General features: G+C 40.6%; 1 protein-coding gene across 2 annotated transcripts in view; it reads left to right on the forward strand.

Moving 5' to 3' along the window:
- Positions 1-15,433, forward strand: part of DNAAF9 (dynein axonemal assembly factor 9) — a 172,287-nt gene that overhangs the window by 137,668 nt on the left and 19,186 nt on the right. For both annotated transcript variants that reach the window (XM_043478392.1, XM_043478393.1), the window contains exon 29: positions 5,723-5,760. In XM_043478392.1, the coding sequence (XP_043334327.1) occupies positions 5,723-5,760 (38 nt within the window). The remainder of the gene's footprint in view (positions 1-5,722; positions 5,761-15,433) is intronic.

Consider the following 15,433-nt stretch of genomic DNA (forward strand, 5'->3'; position numbering starts at 1 on the left):
CTGGGTTCGATCCCTGGTCAGGGAACTAAGATCCCACAAGCCACATGTCATGGCCAAAAAAAAGAAAGAAAAGAAATCCTTCTAAGGCCAACTGTGGTAGATTAAAATTCTGGCCATAGCAAAAGCAGCCCTCCCATCAGGCCTTAAGTTGAATCTACTTTTCACCCTTTGAATTTTGGCTCAGGCATTGTGACTTGGCTTTAGCCAGTGGGTCCTCAAGAAGCATGAAACAGGCCAAGGCTTGAAGAGCATTTTACACTTTGGGGTTTGCCCTCTCTTGGTTCTGGGAGTTAAGAACCACCATCTGAAGAGGCTGTTAGCGGGTGAAAGACCATGTGAATAGAGAGCCCCAGCCATCCATTCCTGCTGTCTAGACCAAGACCACTGTTGGGCCTGTGAGTGAGACCATCTTAAAAGAGTCATCACCCCCACTAAGCTATACCCAGGCTGAAACAGCTGCCCGTTCAACCTATAGAATCATGAGAAATAATAACTCATCATTATCTTAAGCCACTTAGTTTTGGGGTGATTTATTATGCTGCAACTTGTGTAGGAAAATAAGTACAGTCATATATTTTTCCCCCATACTATTGATAGGAATGTAAAATGATTTAATCTCTTTGGAGTCAAATATGGCCATTCCATTGCTAGAATTTTATTATACAGTCATATTTTTATAAATGTGCAAAGATATATATGTATAGGGGTATTTATTTCAGGCAGAATTTTTATTTTTTATTTATATATTTTTTTAAAGTTGTGAGTTTAAATTTTATTCAGGGTCTTAACTGAGGACTGTAGTCCTGGACACAGGTCTGAGGAATTCAGGCAGAATTTTTAATTCTGAACTGTAGAGCCCACTCCAGCATGTTTAGTTGCGGAGGAATTTACTAATGGACGATATAGCTTGAAAAGCCTCTAGGAGGGTCAGACTGTATTGATGAGGCATCCAGGTGGAACACTCAAACTTCCTGTAGGGCTGCCCCAGTGAGATCCCCCTCAGGCTGTCTGAGGCTGTCTTAGTCACTTCTTCCACCAGAAAATGGAGTCTGCTTCCCATACATCCCCTCATTCACTTAAAGTCTCGTTGGTAAAACTTAGGTCGTATGCTTGTACCAGATGGCAGGAAAGGCCAGAAAAGCAGTTTTCTGCCATTTACTTGAAGGACAGGCTTCCTCAGTTCAAGTCTGGGAAAAGTGTTTAGAAGGTATGGGCAGTCTGAAATATAATAGATGAGCTCTACAGTGTTCAAGACAATAATGTTAATAATATCAAATGGAAATAACCCAAATGCTCATTAGTAAGTGACTGGTTCAATTTGAGGATATTCATCTAATGGAAGCAGGTGGCACAGTGGTAAAGAATCTGTCTACCAGTGCAGGAGATGCAAGAGATGCAGATTTGATCCCTGAGTTGGGAAGATCCCCTGGAGAAAGAAATGGCAACCCACTCCAGTATTCTTGCCTGAAAAATTCCATGGACAGAGGAGCCTGGCAGGGTCACAAAAATTCAGACACAACTTAGCGAATGAGCATGTGTAATGGAATACTATGCAGGCATTTTTTTTTAATTAGGTAGATTTTTATGTACTGATATGGAAAATGCCCATAATACTTTGTGAAGTGAGAAAAGGAAATTACCAAAACAATATGTATTCTTTAAATGTCTATTTGACTAAACATAGAAAATATCTTGAAAAATACATCCCAAACTGTGAATAGTGGTTTCTTCTGGGACATGGTTAGTTCCTTGGGGGCAGATGTTGGATGATGTGTAAAACATTTGATATTTTATAGTATCATGTATATTGCTTCTTTTAATATAACAGCTTTATTGAAATGTAATACACATATCATAAAATTCACTGTTTTAAAATGTCCCTTTCAGTCACTCCCCATTTCTTTTTTTCCCCAATCCCTGGCAACTAGTCTACTTTCTGTTTCTATGGATGTGCTTCTTCTGGATATTTTCGTATATGTTGCCTGTTGTGCCTGGCTTCTTTGAAGGTTCATCCATGCTGTGGCATGTGTCAGTGTTTCATTCCTTTTTATGGACAAATACTCTATTGTATGGATATATCACATCTTTTTTATCCACTCCTCAGTTGATGGACATTAGAGTTTTTTACATCTTTTGGCTATCACAGATATACTGCTATGAATGTTTATGTTTAAGTTTTAATATGGCCATATGTTTTCTGTTCTCTTGGGTAGAATTGCTGGGTCATATAGTAACTATTTAACTTTTGGAGGAACTGCAAGCTGTTATCCAAAGCCATTGCACCATTTGCATCCTCACCAGCAATATATGAGGGTTCCCATTTCTCCATGTCTTCACCAATACTTGTTATTGTCTGTCTTCAGTAATATTACAGTTTAGGGGCTTTCCTAGTGGTCCAGTTAAGAATCTGCCTTGTAATGCAAAAGAGGGGGAAAATATATATATTACAGTTTAGGAAGGAGGATGATATGTATAGAAGGAAAGGAATTGAGCTATCATTTGTTTTTAGATTCTGTGATGCTTTACCTCTTTCAGTCCTCAAAATCCGCTTTAAGTATTTTGGGAGGCATTTAAGGTAAGCATCATTACCATGTTTTACCGTGAGGAAGCTGATGCTCAGAAAAGTTAAATAATTTTCCGAATGCCACATCCATGGCATGTACACAGTCAATCATGATATGGGGTAGGAAGTACTATAATAAAAATTTCATGTAATTTTACAAGAATTGTTAAAAACAGTGATACCTCTATGAGAAGTTGCATAAATGTGCAAGTCCCTGTGTTCTGAGTATTTTCTTTACAGCTCTTTCAAGTGAGTAGCTTAATGACCCCTAACCTGTCAGAGGTTTAAAACATGAACTTTCAACCTGTGACTGGATAAGATGCATTGAGAGGGAACATTCATCTCAGATGCTACTGGTATGAATTGCTGTGCGCTACTGCGGGAAAGCAAGCGGGACACTGAGAAGGGCTTTTAAGGGCATGTACTGTAAAGTCACAGGAATATCATCGAAAAACCTACAAGTAATAAATGCTGGAGAGGATGTGGAGAAAAGGGAACCCTTTTACGCTGTTGGTGGGAATGTAAATTGACACAGCCACAATGGAGAATAGTTTGGAAATTTCTTTTAAAAACTAGGAATAAAACCTACCGTGTCATCCAGCAATCCCACTACTGGGCATATACCCTGAGAAAACCATTCTAAAAGACACATGTACCCCAGTGTTCATTGCAGCACTGTTTACAGAAGCCAGGTCATGGAAACAGTCTAGCTGTCCATTGACAGATGAATGGATAAAGCAGTTGTGGTACATATATACAATGAAACACTATTCAGCCATGAAAAGGAATGAATTTGAGTCAGTTCCTAGTGAAGTGAATGAACCCAGAGCCTGTTATACAGAGTGAAGTAAGTCAGAAAGAGACAAACAAATGTCGTACACTAACGCATATATTGGAAATCTAGAAAAATGGTATTGATGAACCTATTTGTAGGATAGCAGTACAGTCAAAGACATAAAGAACAGACTTGTGGACACAGTGAGGGAGAGAGAGAGGGAGACAAATTGAGAGAGTAGCACTGAAGCATGTGTAAAATAGATAGAATTTGCTGCATGAAACAGGAAGCTCAACCCAGTGCTCTGTGACAGCCTAGAGGGGTGGGATGGGGTGGCAGGTGGGAGGGAGTTTCCAGAGGGAGGGATCATATATATGCCTGTGGCTGATTTATGTTGATGCATGGTAGAAACCAACACAACATTGTAACATAGTTATTCTCCAATTATAAATAAATTTAAAAAATAAAGTTACAGGCACGCACTTGATGGAGACAGACATTTTCTAAGAATGCATTTGTGGACTTTCCTGGTGGTCCAGTGGTTAAGAATCTGCCTGCCAATGCAGAGGACACAGGTTCAATCCCTGATCTGGAAAGATTCCACAGGCCATGGGGCAACTAAGCCTGAGCACTGCAGCTACTGAAGCCCAAGTGCCCTACAGCCGTGCTGTGCAACAAGAGAAGCCACTGCAGAGAGGAGCCCGCACCCTGCAACTAGAGAGTAGCCCCTACTCAGCACAGCTAGAGAAAGCCTGTGCATAGCAATGAAGACCCAGCACAGCCAAAAATAAGTCATTTTTTTAAAGAATACATTTGCTCTGAAGCTGACCCTTCAGTGGACTATGAGTGCAGTGAAGTCAGTGAGCTCTATTCTTGGGAGACTCAAGTGAGGATCTCTCTCCCTTTGTTCTGGGGCTCCTAACCTTATTCAGAGCACATCGGGGTTCCTTTGTGGAATTCTTTAGAAACCGTGAAGGAATCAGGCAGGTGAACTAGATCCACAGCCCAAAGTTGTACTTACCCAAGTGGCTCACTCATCCATCAAATTTGGTTCCAAATGGTGTGTGTCTGACCATTGTCAGAAATCAAATTAAAAGATGAAGATTTGCCACCACCAGGGAAATTGCAAGAGAAAAACTCCTCTAAGTATTTTGAACAGCATTAATACCTGCCAACTAGACAGGCAGTAATTCAGAGGGTGACTTCAGCAAGCATCTTATTTGCAGGTGTAGACAACACAGGAGCTTTGTGGTAAACAAACCTGGGCCCCTGTGTAAACCCTCCCATTTCCTAGCTGCATGTAGGACCTTGGGCCAAGTGCTTAGCTTGCTTAGCCACCATGAACCCACTGTTTGCAGCTTTTCTAGAACATTTGTTGTTGTTGTTGTTGTTGTTTGCAGCTTTTAAGTACCCAAGGCACAGGGTGGATGTGAGAATAAAATTGTATATGTGAACTGCTTGCCCAGGGCCCAGTCCATGGTAAAAGCCTTTGATAAAAGATAGCTGTTCTCATTAGTATTGGCTTTCTTCACCAAGAAGAGCACTGTGGTGTTTTAGAAGTTTTAAAACACTAAGAATATTGAGTTTTTCTCTGGAGCTTACTATAATAGAGCTACAGTTGTTAACTCATACTTGGAATTAGTCACCCTCAATCTATTCACTTTCCTACATTTCATTCACCATTTGAGCTTAGAATAAGGTTAAAGAGTGCAGGGTCTTCTGTGGTGGTCCAGTGGTTAAGAATCCTCCTTGTAATACAAGGGATGCAGGTTTGACCCCTGACCCATGAACTAAGATCCCACATGTTGTGGAGCATCTAAGCCTGTGCGCCACAACTAGAGAGTCTGCATGCCATAATGAAAGATCCTACCTGCCACAACTAACACCAGACACAGCCAAATAAATAAACAAACGCTTTTCAAAAAAGATTAAAGGGGAACCTGGATTTAGTTGTGCACATAACAGGAAATATGGCAACTTCATTGTTGAAGGCCCTTGGCAGAATTAGGCAAATGTAATTTTTCTCATTTTCCCTTGAAAGTTCCCCTTTACTAACAGGACAGTACCTCTTCAGGGTAAAAGAAAAAGAGCAATCTCTCTTTCTCCATTTCCTATAGTCTTGGGTGTTGAACAGGGATCTCCTGTTCAACATTCCACCAAGAATTGGCTATGTTGGGACTTCTTTAGGGTTTCTGGCTTAGGGAACTCTGGTTCAAAGCTATGAATACCTTTTGTATAACCATGGCTATCCTTAATGTTCAGTGTTGCCTGCCAGCTGCCCCACTGAGTAAGCCATTTTGTATGTTAGTGATAGTCAAAGTTTTGTGAGAAATCAGTGAAAATTCTGAGATTAATTGTTTTAAATATTTCTTTTCTCTCCGTAGATTCCTCTTTCCTAAATTTCTTGACCAGTGTTCGCAAGGTAAGCAATGTGCTTAGCACAATGTGCTAGCAATGTGCTCTACATCCTGCTTGCATGCCTTTCAAATTCTGTTTAGATGCAACAGACTTTTCTTCATGTGTTCCCACCTACCATTCTGAAATCTAAAACAAAACTGATCCAGGCATTTTTTACTGTTATCATATTTGATAAGTGGATTTCTTCCAAGAGTTTGTCTCTTAATGATAGTAAATTGCCATGTCATCGTCTCTTTTGAGCTGCACTTAACTCTGCCCTCCCTTCCAACTAATGTCAGTTGACTGAGTAAGTATTCCTAGCCTGCGAATCAGCAAGATTTTGATGCATTTCTTCTGTCCCATGAGTGCAGAGTATGGCCCAGTAGAACCTTCTCCTTTAACCCTCTCCTACATACACTGAGATTTTCCACATCTGCTTTATAATGTTTAGAAAAATCCACCCATCTTGTAGGTTGTACTCAATCTTGCATTGTCCTACCATCTGGCAGTCTGGAAGCAGCACTTTTTAGTCAGATTAGCTATAGTGGCTCGAGACCCAGAGTAAATTCTAAATTTTCTACAGTAGTGATAAAATGCTTATTGTTGTCAAAAGACCTGGAGTCTGGGCTTCCTGAAGCAGCCCAGCAAGTAGAAATCAGACAGAAGAAAATAACTCAGTGTCCCCAGCACAGTTTTGCCCTGCTGATCCCATTGCCAGCCTACAGGGAATGGGGACAACAGAGCATTAGCAGAGCTGTTGTCTTGGGAAAGAGCTGAGCTGGAGGCTGTGCAGAGCAGGAGACTGGGTCACTGGAGAGAAGAATGTATGTGTTTGACTGCTGCACTGAGGAGTCTCAGGTCCAGCTTTTTAGAGGCCCCTGTTGCTTTTTAGCCACTGCACCCCAGAAGCAGAGTTGAATGGAGATTGGCTGGGTCTATCCACAGTGTCCACCCAAGGTAGATCAAAGAGATTATATGAGGGCTGGGTCAATAGGATGTGGTAACAGGCTGGAGGAGGGACATTGAAACAAGAAGTATCTAAAATGACTTCTAGATTTCTAGCTTGGGAAATTGGGGAAGTTGATGGTACATATCCTTGAAATAGACTACATAGGAGAAAACATAGGTCCAGGAGATAACCAAGGAGAGCTGTCTGATCCTTTGATAAATGTTTGGAAGTCATCCTCAAAGCCAAGGGTGTGGGCTATAGTCCACCCCATGTCCACCACATGATCACACGATGTTTGCCACCCTAATGCCCCTTGGCTTCTTGACACTTTCTCCTTCAGTGCCCTTCTACCTTTTTTGCATGTGGGAAAAGTGATCAGGCTGCCTTGCCAAAGAACCTTAGGGAAGTGCTCTGTCTTTACCATGCATGAACCTGGGCCAATATTACAAGAGGATAGCCCTTTTAAGCCAAGACAGAATGAGTTCTGTCTGGCATTTAGTAGGCATATTTCATTAACACAGCCTTCCAACTCATTGTTCAAAGGCAACGTATGTCAATTCTGTGCTTATATAAAGAAAGCTAGGGGGAATTCCCTGGTGGTCCAGTGGTTAGGACTTGGTGCTTTCACTACCACAGCCCAAGTTCAATCCCTGGTCAGGGAACTTAAAAAAAAGAAAGCTAAGGATGTGATCAGATGTGGACAGGTGACTTTGAGGCCATATATGCTGTTTTCTGAAGTGCAAGGTGCTGGTTAAGTGATAATGCTTTAGTAAACATCTTCCCCTTACATCTGGGCACAGAGGACCCTATAGACTAATCCAACCTGGTTCATCATGAGCACTGGCCTTCTGGGAAGACAGGAGATAGGGCAAGTATTTCTTTCTCCTTGGAGATTTAGTGCCTCCCTTAGAGGTGGAATCTGCCACCGGTAGACAAACATTTCATGTCCCAAGGGAGCATTTGCCTCCTTTGCTCCTATTCATAAGTCAAGCTCTGATTCATTGCTTTTATAACAAGGGATTATTTTACAGTGAGAAAAGCACTGTATTGCAGCCACAAAATGATGTGTATTACAGAAATACAAGGATTAGGGAATAATCTCAATGTTTAATTGACCAGCACGGCTCATTATAATGCTAGCTTTAAAGCAGAGAGCAGACATTTTGCTCCCATGACCTGCTTTTAGAAGTATCTATATGGTGGAGGAAATGGCAACCCACTCCAGTATTCTTGCCTGGAGAATCCCATGGACAGGGGAGCCTGGCTGGCTACAGTCCATGGCGTCGCAGAGTCGGACACAACTTAGCAACTACACAGATACAGAAAAAAAACTGGTGGTTACCAAAGGAGAGATAGAAGTGTGGTGGGACAAATTATGTGTATGGGATTAAGAGATTAAAGACTCCTATGTGTAAACAGCAACAAGTTTATATTGTATCAGATACAGAATTAGAGCCATTATTGTATAACAACATTCAAAGGAGTATTATCTGGAAAAAAAACTGAATCACTGTGCTGTACACCTGAAACTAGTATAATATTGTAAATCTTCTGTACAACAATTTAGTGATAAAAAATGATAAAAAAAGAAGTATCTGTAGATAGACGAAGTGAGGTTTGACTTCTTCTAGGCTGCTGGAAGCCTTTAGCCAGACTGGGATGGTCAAACAGACCTCAGAGATGTTTCTCCACTCTTGGGAATGGGCCAGGCCAGGCTGTCTGCTCACTCACAGCCGACTCGTGAGGCATTGGCTAAATCCAAGTATCCATTCCTTTGTACATAGCAGAAGGATGGCCCAAGCAGGATGAAACTGCCCACGATGGCCTCTTCACCTTGTGCTCCAGATAACTGCTGTACCTTGCCTTAATGATGGCATTTCCTCTTGGCAGGTAGCAGTTTGCATAGCTGGCCTAAGGAATGCTGGGGATAATCCTTTTGCTTGTTTCTCCATAAAGCAAAGCCCCTTTTCTATGTCCAATTCCTGACCTAGAATCCAAAGCCCACAGGGTTTGTCTACATGATACTCGTGGGGCAAACAGGACTTTGAGCAGGTGTCTGTCAGAGACTTAGACCCTAACTTTTTCTCAGGCAGGCCAAGCCTGAGCTTGTGATTCTGGTGCATGCTGCTCAGGTTGGCATGTTTGCATTAGACTGACTCTTCAGTTTCTTTTGCCCAAGAAGATACTAAATAGAATCCAAGGGCCCTTGCAGATCTCTCAGCCTTTCCTGGCTCCTCACTGCAAGATACACCACAGGTATTCTTGTCTTCACCCTGGGACTTTCATGGACCCTTGCAGGAGCTGGCTCTCATAACTGCCCTCTCTGGAATGTGCTGACCCTTCTAGAACCCTACCTCCTTCCCCACTGTGCCACATTCTGGGCCTGGCTGCCTAGCCTTGTCTTACTTAGGTTCCAGAGGCCCCAGCCACTTCCTGTAGCTGCACCAGGACATGGGGTTCTGGCAGTAAGCTCCCCAGACTGTCCTCGTTGCCTACCCGCAGCCTCCAGAGTGACCTTTTTAAATGGGAATGGGAGCACAGGCACTACCAGTGTCACCTTTCTTAGGAGGCTTCTCTGACACTCTGAGTGCAGATGGTCCATCTTAATGTTAAAGCTTATGACCAGCAAGGCATGTGACGAGCCTTTTTAAAATAGAATAAATAAAAAGTAGACATACTCTGCATTTGAATTTCTAAGTCTTATGCTATTACCATATCTAGGCCATACCTGAAAACCTAGGGGATAGAAGTTTTAAGTGTAGAAGTAGTTGTTAAGAAAATACGGTTTTGTATATTCCTCTATACTTGTATATGCATAGACTGTCTGAGGAGACATACCCCAAATCTGCTTGTTAGTGGTTGCCTCTGGGGAGAAGTAAGGTTCAGGGTGGCAGAGAAGGGAAGAAGAAACTTTATACTGAACCTTTTCATACCTTAATGAATTTTGCACCAAAATATGTATATCTAATCTTAGCTACGTTTTAAAATGGCTGTCTGATGAATGATACTTGCTCAGACTTGCAAGTGGGAAAATTTTTGGCATGTGTACCCACAGCTTAGTTGCTTAGGCAGCTGCCTCAGAGGTCAAGTTGCATGTGCCTTTTATTATACTTAGTTCATTTATTCATCTGTTCAGCAAATCTTTACCCAATACCTGCTCTAACCCAGTCCTGAGGGATTAGGAAAGTCTTCTGGAAGAGGTGCTATTTAAATTGTCTACAACCTGAAGTAGGAGTTGGCCCTCCAAAAAAGAAAGGAGGGAAAAGATAGTTCCAGACAGAAGAAACAGCAGGAGAAAAGACCTGATGGTGACTAGAGCCCTGAAGAAGTGCAGCATGCGGGTAGGTCAGACTGGCCAAGAAGTTTAGATATCAGCCTACAAGTAATTGGGATGCTTTAAATGTGTTAAGTGGGGAAATTATTTGATCAGATTTACATTTTTGAAAGATTACTCTGACTACAGGAGAAAGAATGAATTGTAGTAAAGGAAGCCTGGAAGTGGAGAGAATGAGCACTAACCTAGTAAAGAGCAGTAGTCTAAACTAGGCAAATGGTAGCAGGGACTGAGAGTGGAGGATGCACCATGGCCCAGGTTTGGGGAATTCGGCAGTCAGTGTGCCCTTACCAAGTGACCACTTGAATGTCAGGGGAAGCCACCGGGGAAACTCGCCTTTGAATCCTCAGGGGTCTCTCGAGCACTCTGCAGAGGCAGATGGGCTGTATTTGCCTAAGGCTGACTGACTTGCTATGGAGCACTAACAGATACTTGAGAAGAGCAGGATTCATGTCTCCGAACCAAAAAACCAATAGATTCCCAAATAGCTTGTTAGGAACCCAGGAAGCAGATTCTGTGCTCAGCAGTTGAGCCTTACTTCCTGACATTTACAGTCTTAGACATGTTATATACCTTTCGTGTACATCATGCTAAATGATGGGCTGGATGAATCACAAACTAGCATCAGGATTGCTGGGGAAAATAATCAACAGCCTCAGCTGTGAAGATATACCATTTTAATGGCAGAAAGTAAAGAGGAACTAAAGAGCCTCTTGATAAGGGTGAAAGAGGAGAATGAAAAAGCTGGCTTGAAACTCAACAGTTCAAAAAATCAAGATTGTGGCAAATAGAAAGGGAAAAAGTGGAAGGAGTGACAGATTTTATTTGGGGGGAAATTTTTTATTTTCCAAAATCATTGTTGATGTGACTGCAGCCATGAAATTAAAATATGCTTACTCCTAGGAAAGAAAGCTATGACAAGCCCAGATCACGTTTTAAAAAGTAGAGATACCACTTTGCCAACAAAGGTCTATATAGTCAAAGCTATGGTTTTTCCAGCAGTCATGTATGGATGTGAGAGTTGGACTATACAGAAGGCTGAATGCCAAATAATTGATGCTTTCTAACTGTGGTGCTGGAAAAGATCTTGACAGTCCGTTGGACTGCAAAGAGATCCAAGCCAGTCAATCCTAAAGGAAATCGATCCTGAATATTCATTGGAAGGACTGATGCTGAAGCTGAAGCTCCAATACTTTGGCCACCTGATGTGAAGAGTCAACTCATTGATGCTGGGAAAGATTGAAGGCAAGAGCAGAAGGGGACAACAGAGGATGAGATGGTTGCATGGCATCATCAACTCAATGGACGTTGAGCAGAGTTTGAGCAAACTCTGGGAGATGGTGATGGACAGGAAAGCCTGGCATGCTGCAGTCCATGGAGTCACGAAGAGTTGAATATGACTTAGCAACTGAACAGTGACAGCATACCCTTTGTGTGTGCCTTGTCCCATCGTAACACATGACCATTGACATCAATCTCCTAACCCCTGCTCCCTGGTTGTGAATGGAATATGGTTATGAGGTTAGAGTCAATCTTTAGAGTTTGGGAACACTTTTTAAGTATAATTGGTGAAAGGAAGTATCACTGACTTCTGCCCCAGACCAGAGGCAGAGGCCGAAGCCAGGGATCCTGGAAGCTGCTTTCAAACTAGTGATAGCCACTCATCTAAACCATGGGCTCAATAACCTAAACTGGTGAGAGTCACATGACTTAGCCTCCTGCGTGTTGCTGTGGCTAACTAAGGTCCACGTGCTACAGCCATCCCTGTCAGTCTGAGGGATGGATCAGTCCAGTCTCCTTGGTGTAGATGATGGTGGTGGTAGTAGTGTCAGGTTACATTTAATGAGTTCTTACTTTCTGTAGCCTATGATAAGCATTTCACCGATAACCTGGAGGTACATATTCCCATCTAACAGAGGAGGAATTGGGGCTCAGAGAGAAAGTTGAGCAATTTGCCTAATGTTATCTATGAATAATTAGTAGAACCCAGAATTCACACTCCGATTTTCTTGACCCTAAAACTCATGATTTCATCTTTATGCTGTCTTTTTACAAATAAGAAGATAAATGAAAATATAAATCATATTTTAAGCATCGCCCATGCTATTCAAAGGTGCTGTCCTAGGTTTAAAGAAACGGAGACAGCAGGGTGGCATGAGGGGAGGATTGGGGTGGTAAGGTATTAGAAAAGATCTTAAAGAAGAAGTAAGCTAGTGAACAAAGTACAGAATAGTATAATATGCCACTAATCATGGGGAAAATGTATATATACACATTTGCTTGTATAAATTCAGCATATACCTGGAAGAAGACTCTGATAAATGCGGTTGTCTTCAGGGGAAGGTAGTAGGTAGCCGGGGAGAAAGGGAATTTGTTTTCTCTTGTGAACCCTTCCATACATTATGACTTTTGCCCTCAAAAACTAAGTATAGCTAATTTTTTAAAAAACCAAACACTTTATTGAAGTAAATAGTATTGGTAAGAGTCCTCTGTACTGAATACTCATTATTCAGAGTCCTACAGTTATAAGGTTACTTAGGAAAGCTGAAGTCTTACAACTTAGAAACATTCACTTATGAACTAATTATTTATAAAACTAGTCTCTGTTAGTGAAAAGATTAATGATGAGCATTAAATCTTTTTTAGATACAGAACTAATTACAACATCTATGAGAATGCTATTACAAAATAGAATATAAATGTTGAAAATCTCAAAAACCTATAAATGAACTCATATTTTTTTAATGAACTCATATTTAATAAAATATTAGGAAGCAGTAAGAGAGGTTATCTGTACATTTTCTGAAGTGGGAGATCAGTAAATTTTAAAGTTGTTAAATCAAGTTATACAGAGTATTTATACTCTTTAAAGATATAAAAATACCCACTTGGAGAAACTATAAAATTATTAATATAACCAGCCAGAATGTGATGGTGGAGAAGTGGGATGAATTAAAAGGTACATGAACTTCCCTGTCTCTCATGCGGAAAACTCAAAAGACATTGTTTAAAGGTGACAGAATAGCTATCCTAAGAACTTAAAACAGACTTTAGTTATCAGAAGGAAAGCAGAAAACAGAATGTAGGATCATACTGGTAAAGGTTAAAAAAAAAGTTTTTAAACAGAATTCAACATAAACAAGGTGATAGGCTCAAAGTACCGTTAAATGGGATAAGTGGGATATGCTGTACTGTCAGTCATGTCCGACTCTTTGCGACCCCATGGACTGTGGCCCACCAGGCTCCTCTCTCTGTCCATGGAATTCTCCAAGCAAGAATATTGGAGTGGGTTGCCATTTCCTTCTCTGTAAATGGATTAAACACCTCTTAAAAGGAAAATTATCTCAGATTAAACCAAAAAATCAAATTAAATTATATGATGTTCTACACAAGATCATCTAAAACTAAGGATGGTGATAAAAGAATGGACAAAGATATAACAGACGAATGCAAACAAAAAGAGATGATGTTAATAACAGCAGAGTTGAATTTGTTATTGTTGTTCAGTTGCTAGGTCTTGTCTGACTCTTTGCTACCCGAAGGACTGCAGCACACTAGGCATCCCTGTCCTTTAGTACCTCCTGGAGTTTGTTCAGACTCATGTCCATTGAGTTGGTGATGCTATCTATCTCTTCCATGGCCACCCCTCCTCTAAGGGAGATCATAATCTTAGTTTTTTGTATGTTGAAGTTTTATGCCAGCTTTTTCACTTTGTTCTTTCACATTCATCAAGAAGTTACTTCCTCTTTGCTTTCTGCCATTAGTGTGGTATCATCTGAATATTTGAAGTTGTTGATATTTCTTCCAGGAATCTTGATTGCAGCTTGCGCTTCATCCAGCCCCTCATTTTGCATGATTTACTCTGCATATAAGTTAAATAAGCAGGGTGACAATATACAGCCTTGATCTTTTATCTTCTTCATCCACTAATGGACACTTAGGTTGTTGGTTGTTTCTATAGCTTGGCTATTGTGAATAATGCTGCAATGAACTTGGATGTGCAAATAGCTCTTCAAGATAGTGATTTCATTTCTTTCTGGTATCAGCCTAGAAGTGGAATTGTTGGATCATGTGGTGGTTTTATTTTTGATTTTTTGAGGAATCTTCATCCTATTTTTCATAGTAGCTGTACCACTATAGCGTTTACATTTCCAACAAGAGGGCACAAGTTTACCTTTTCTCCACATCCTCACCAACTCTTGTTATTTCTTGTCTTTTTTAAAAACATAGCCATTCTAACAGGTGTGAGGTGCTATCTCATTATGGCTTTTTAAAATAACGAATTAAGCATTCAACTTAAGTTTGAAAAAGACCAAGAACTTTTTTTTAAAAGATTGAAGTATAAAACAGTATCTAACCTGTTAAGGAACACTATGGAATTCTATTAGCAAACTCTAGACTACAAGAAATATACAAGAAGCAGTTCTTCAACAAATAAATCACAGAGAAATAAGGAGAAACTATAGATTGAAAGAGAATTATGTGATATATCAATGGAATATAATGTGGGGGCTTTGATTCCTGGTTCGAAACAATTAATTCTAAGAAAATATTCTTGAGTCAGAAAAATTTAAATATGGATTAGATATTTTATGTTAAGATTTATTGCTTAATCATTCTTTTTATTAAGATTTGTGTATTTATTTATGGCTGTATTTATTTATGATTGATTGATTGATTTACGCCAGCTTTCTCTAGTTGCATAGAGCAGGGGCTCCTCTTCATTGTGGTGGATGGGCTTCTCATTGCAGTGGCTTCTCTTGTTGTAAAGTATTGGCTCTAGGTGTGCTGGTTTAGTAGTTGCAGCAAGTGGGCTCAGTAATTGCAGCTTGCGAGCTCTGGAACACAGGCTCAGTAGTTGGGGTGTGTGGCCTTTGCTGCCCTGCAGCATGTGGGATCTTCTTGGAGCAGGGATTGAACCTGTGTCCCTTGCATTGGCAGGCAGACTCTCAGCCACTGGACCATCAGGGAAGCCCCATTCATTTTTTTAAAGAGTCCTTATCTTATGGTAATACATGCTGAAATATTTTGGATGCAATAACAGGACATCTGTTATTAGCCTCAAAATCATCCCGTGGGGAAGACAAGGAAAGCCGAAAAGGTGGGAGTATGATATAGAAGAAATACAATTAGACAAATGTTGGTAATTCTTGAAGCCAGGTGATGGGCATGTGGGCATTCATTACATTATTTTTTTCTACTTTTATATATGTTTGACATGTTCACATTATTGTCAGTAAAAATGGTTGAATCATACAAATGCAGGTGACACTATAGTAGAAGTGGTGTGTATGTGATGATCATAGCCATGTAGAATAGATATGGAAGAGATATTATAATTGTGTTGGCATGTTGGGATGTGATTAAATTCTCTGATTTCCAAATTATCAGCAGTGTCATAGTGTTGTGGATTTT

Source organism: Cervus canadensis, chromosome 10, assembly GCF_019320065.1.
Source record: "Cervus canadensis isolate Bull #8, Minnesota chromosome 10, ASM1932006v1, whole genome shotgun sequence".
Taxonomy (NCBI): domain Eukaryota; kingdom Metazoa; phylum Chordata; class Mammalia; order Artiodactyla; family Cervidae; genus Cervus; species Cervus canadensis.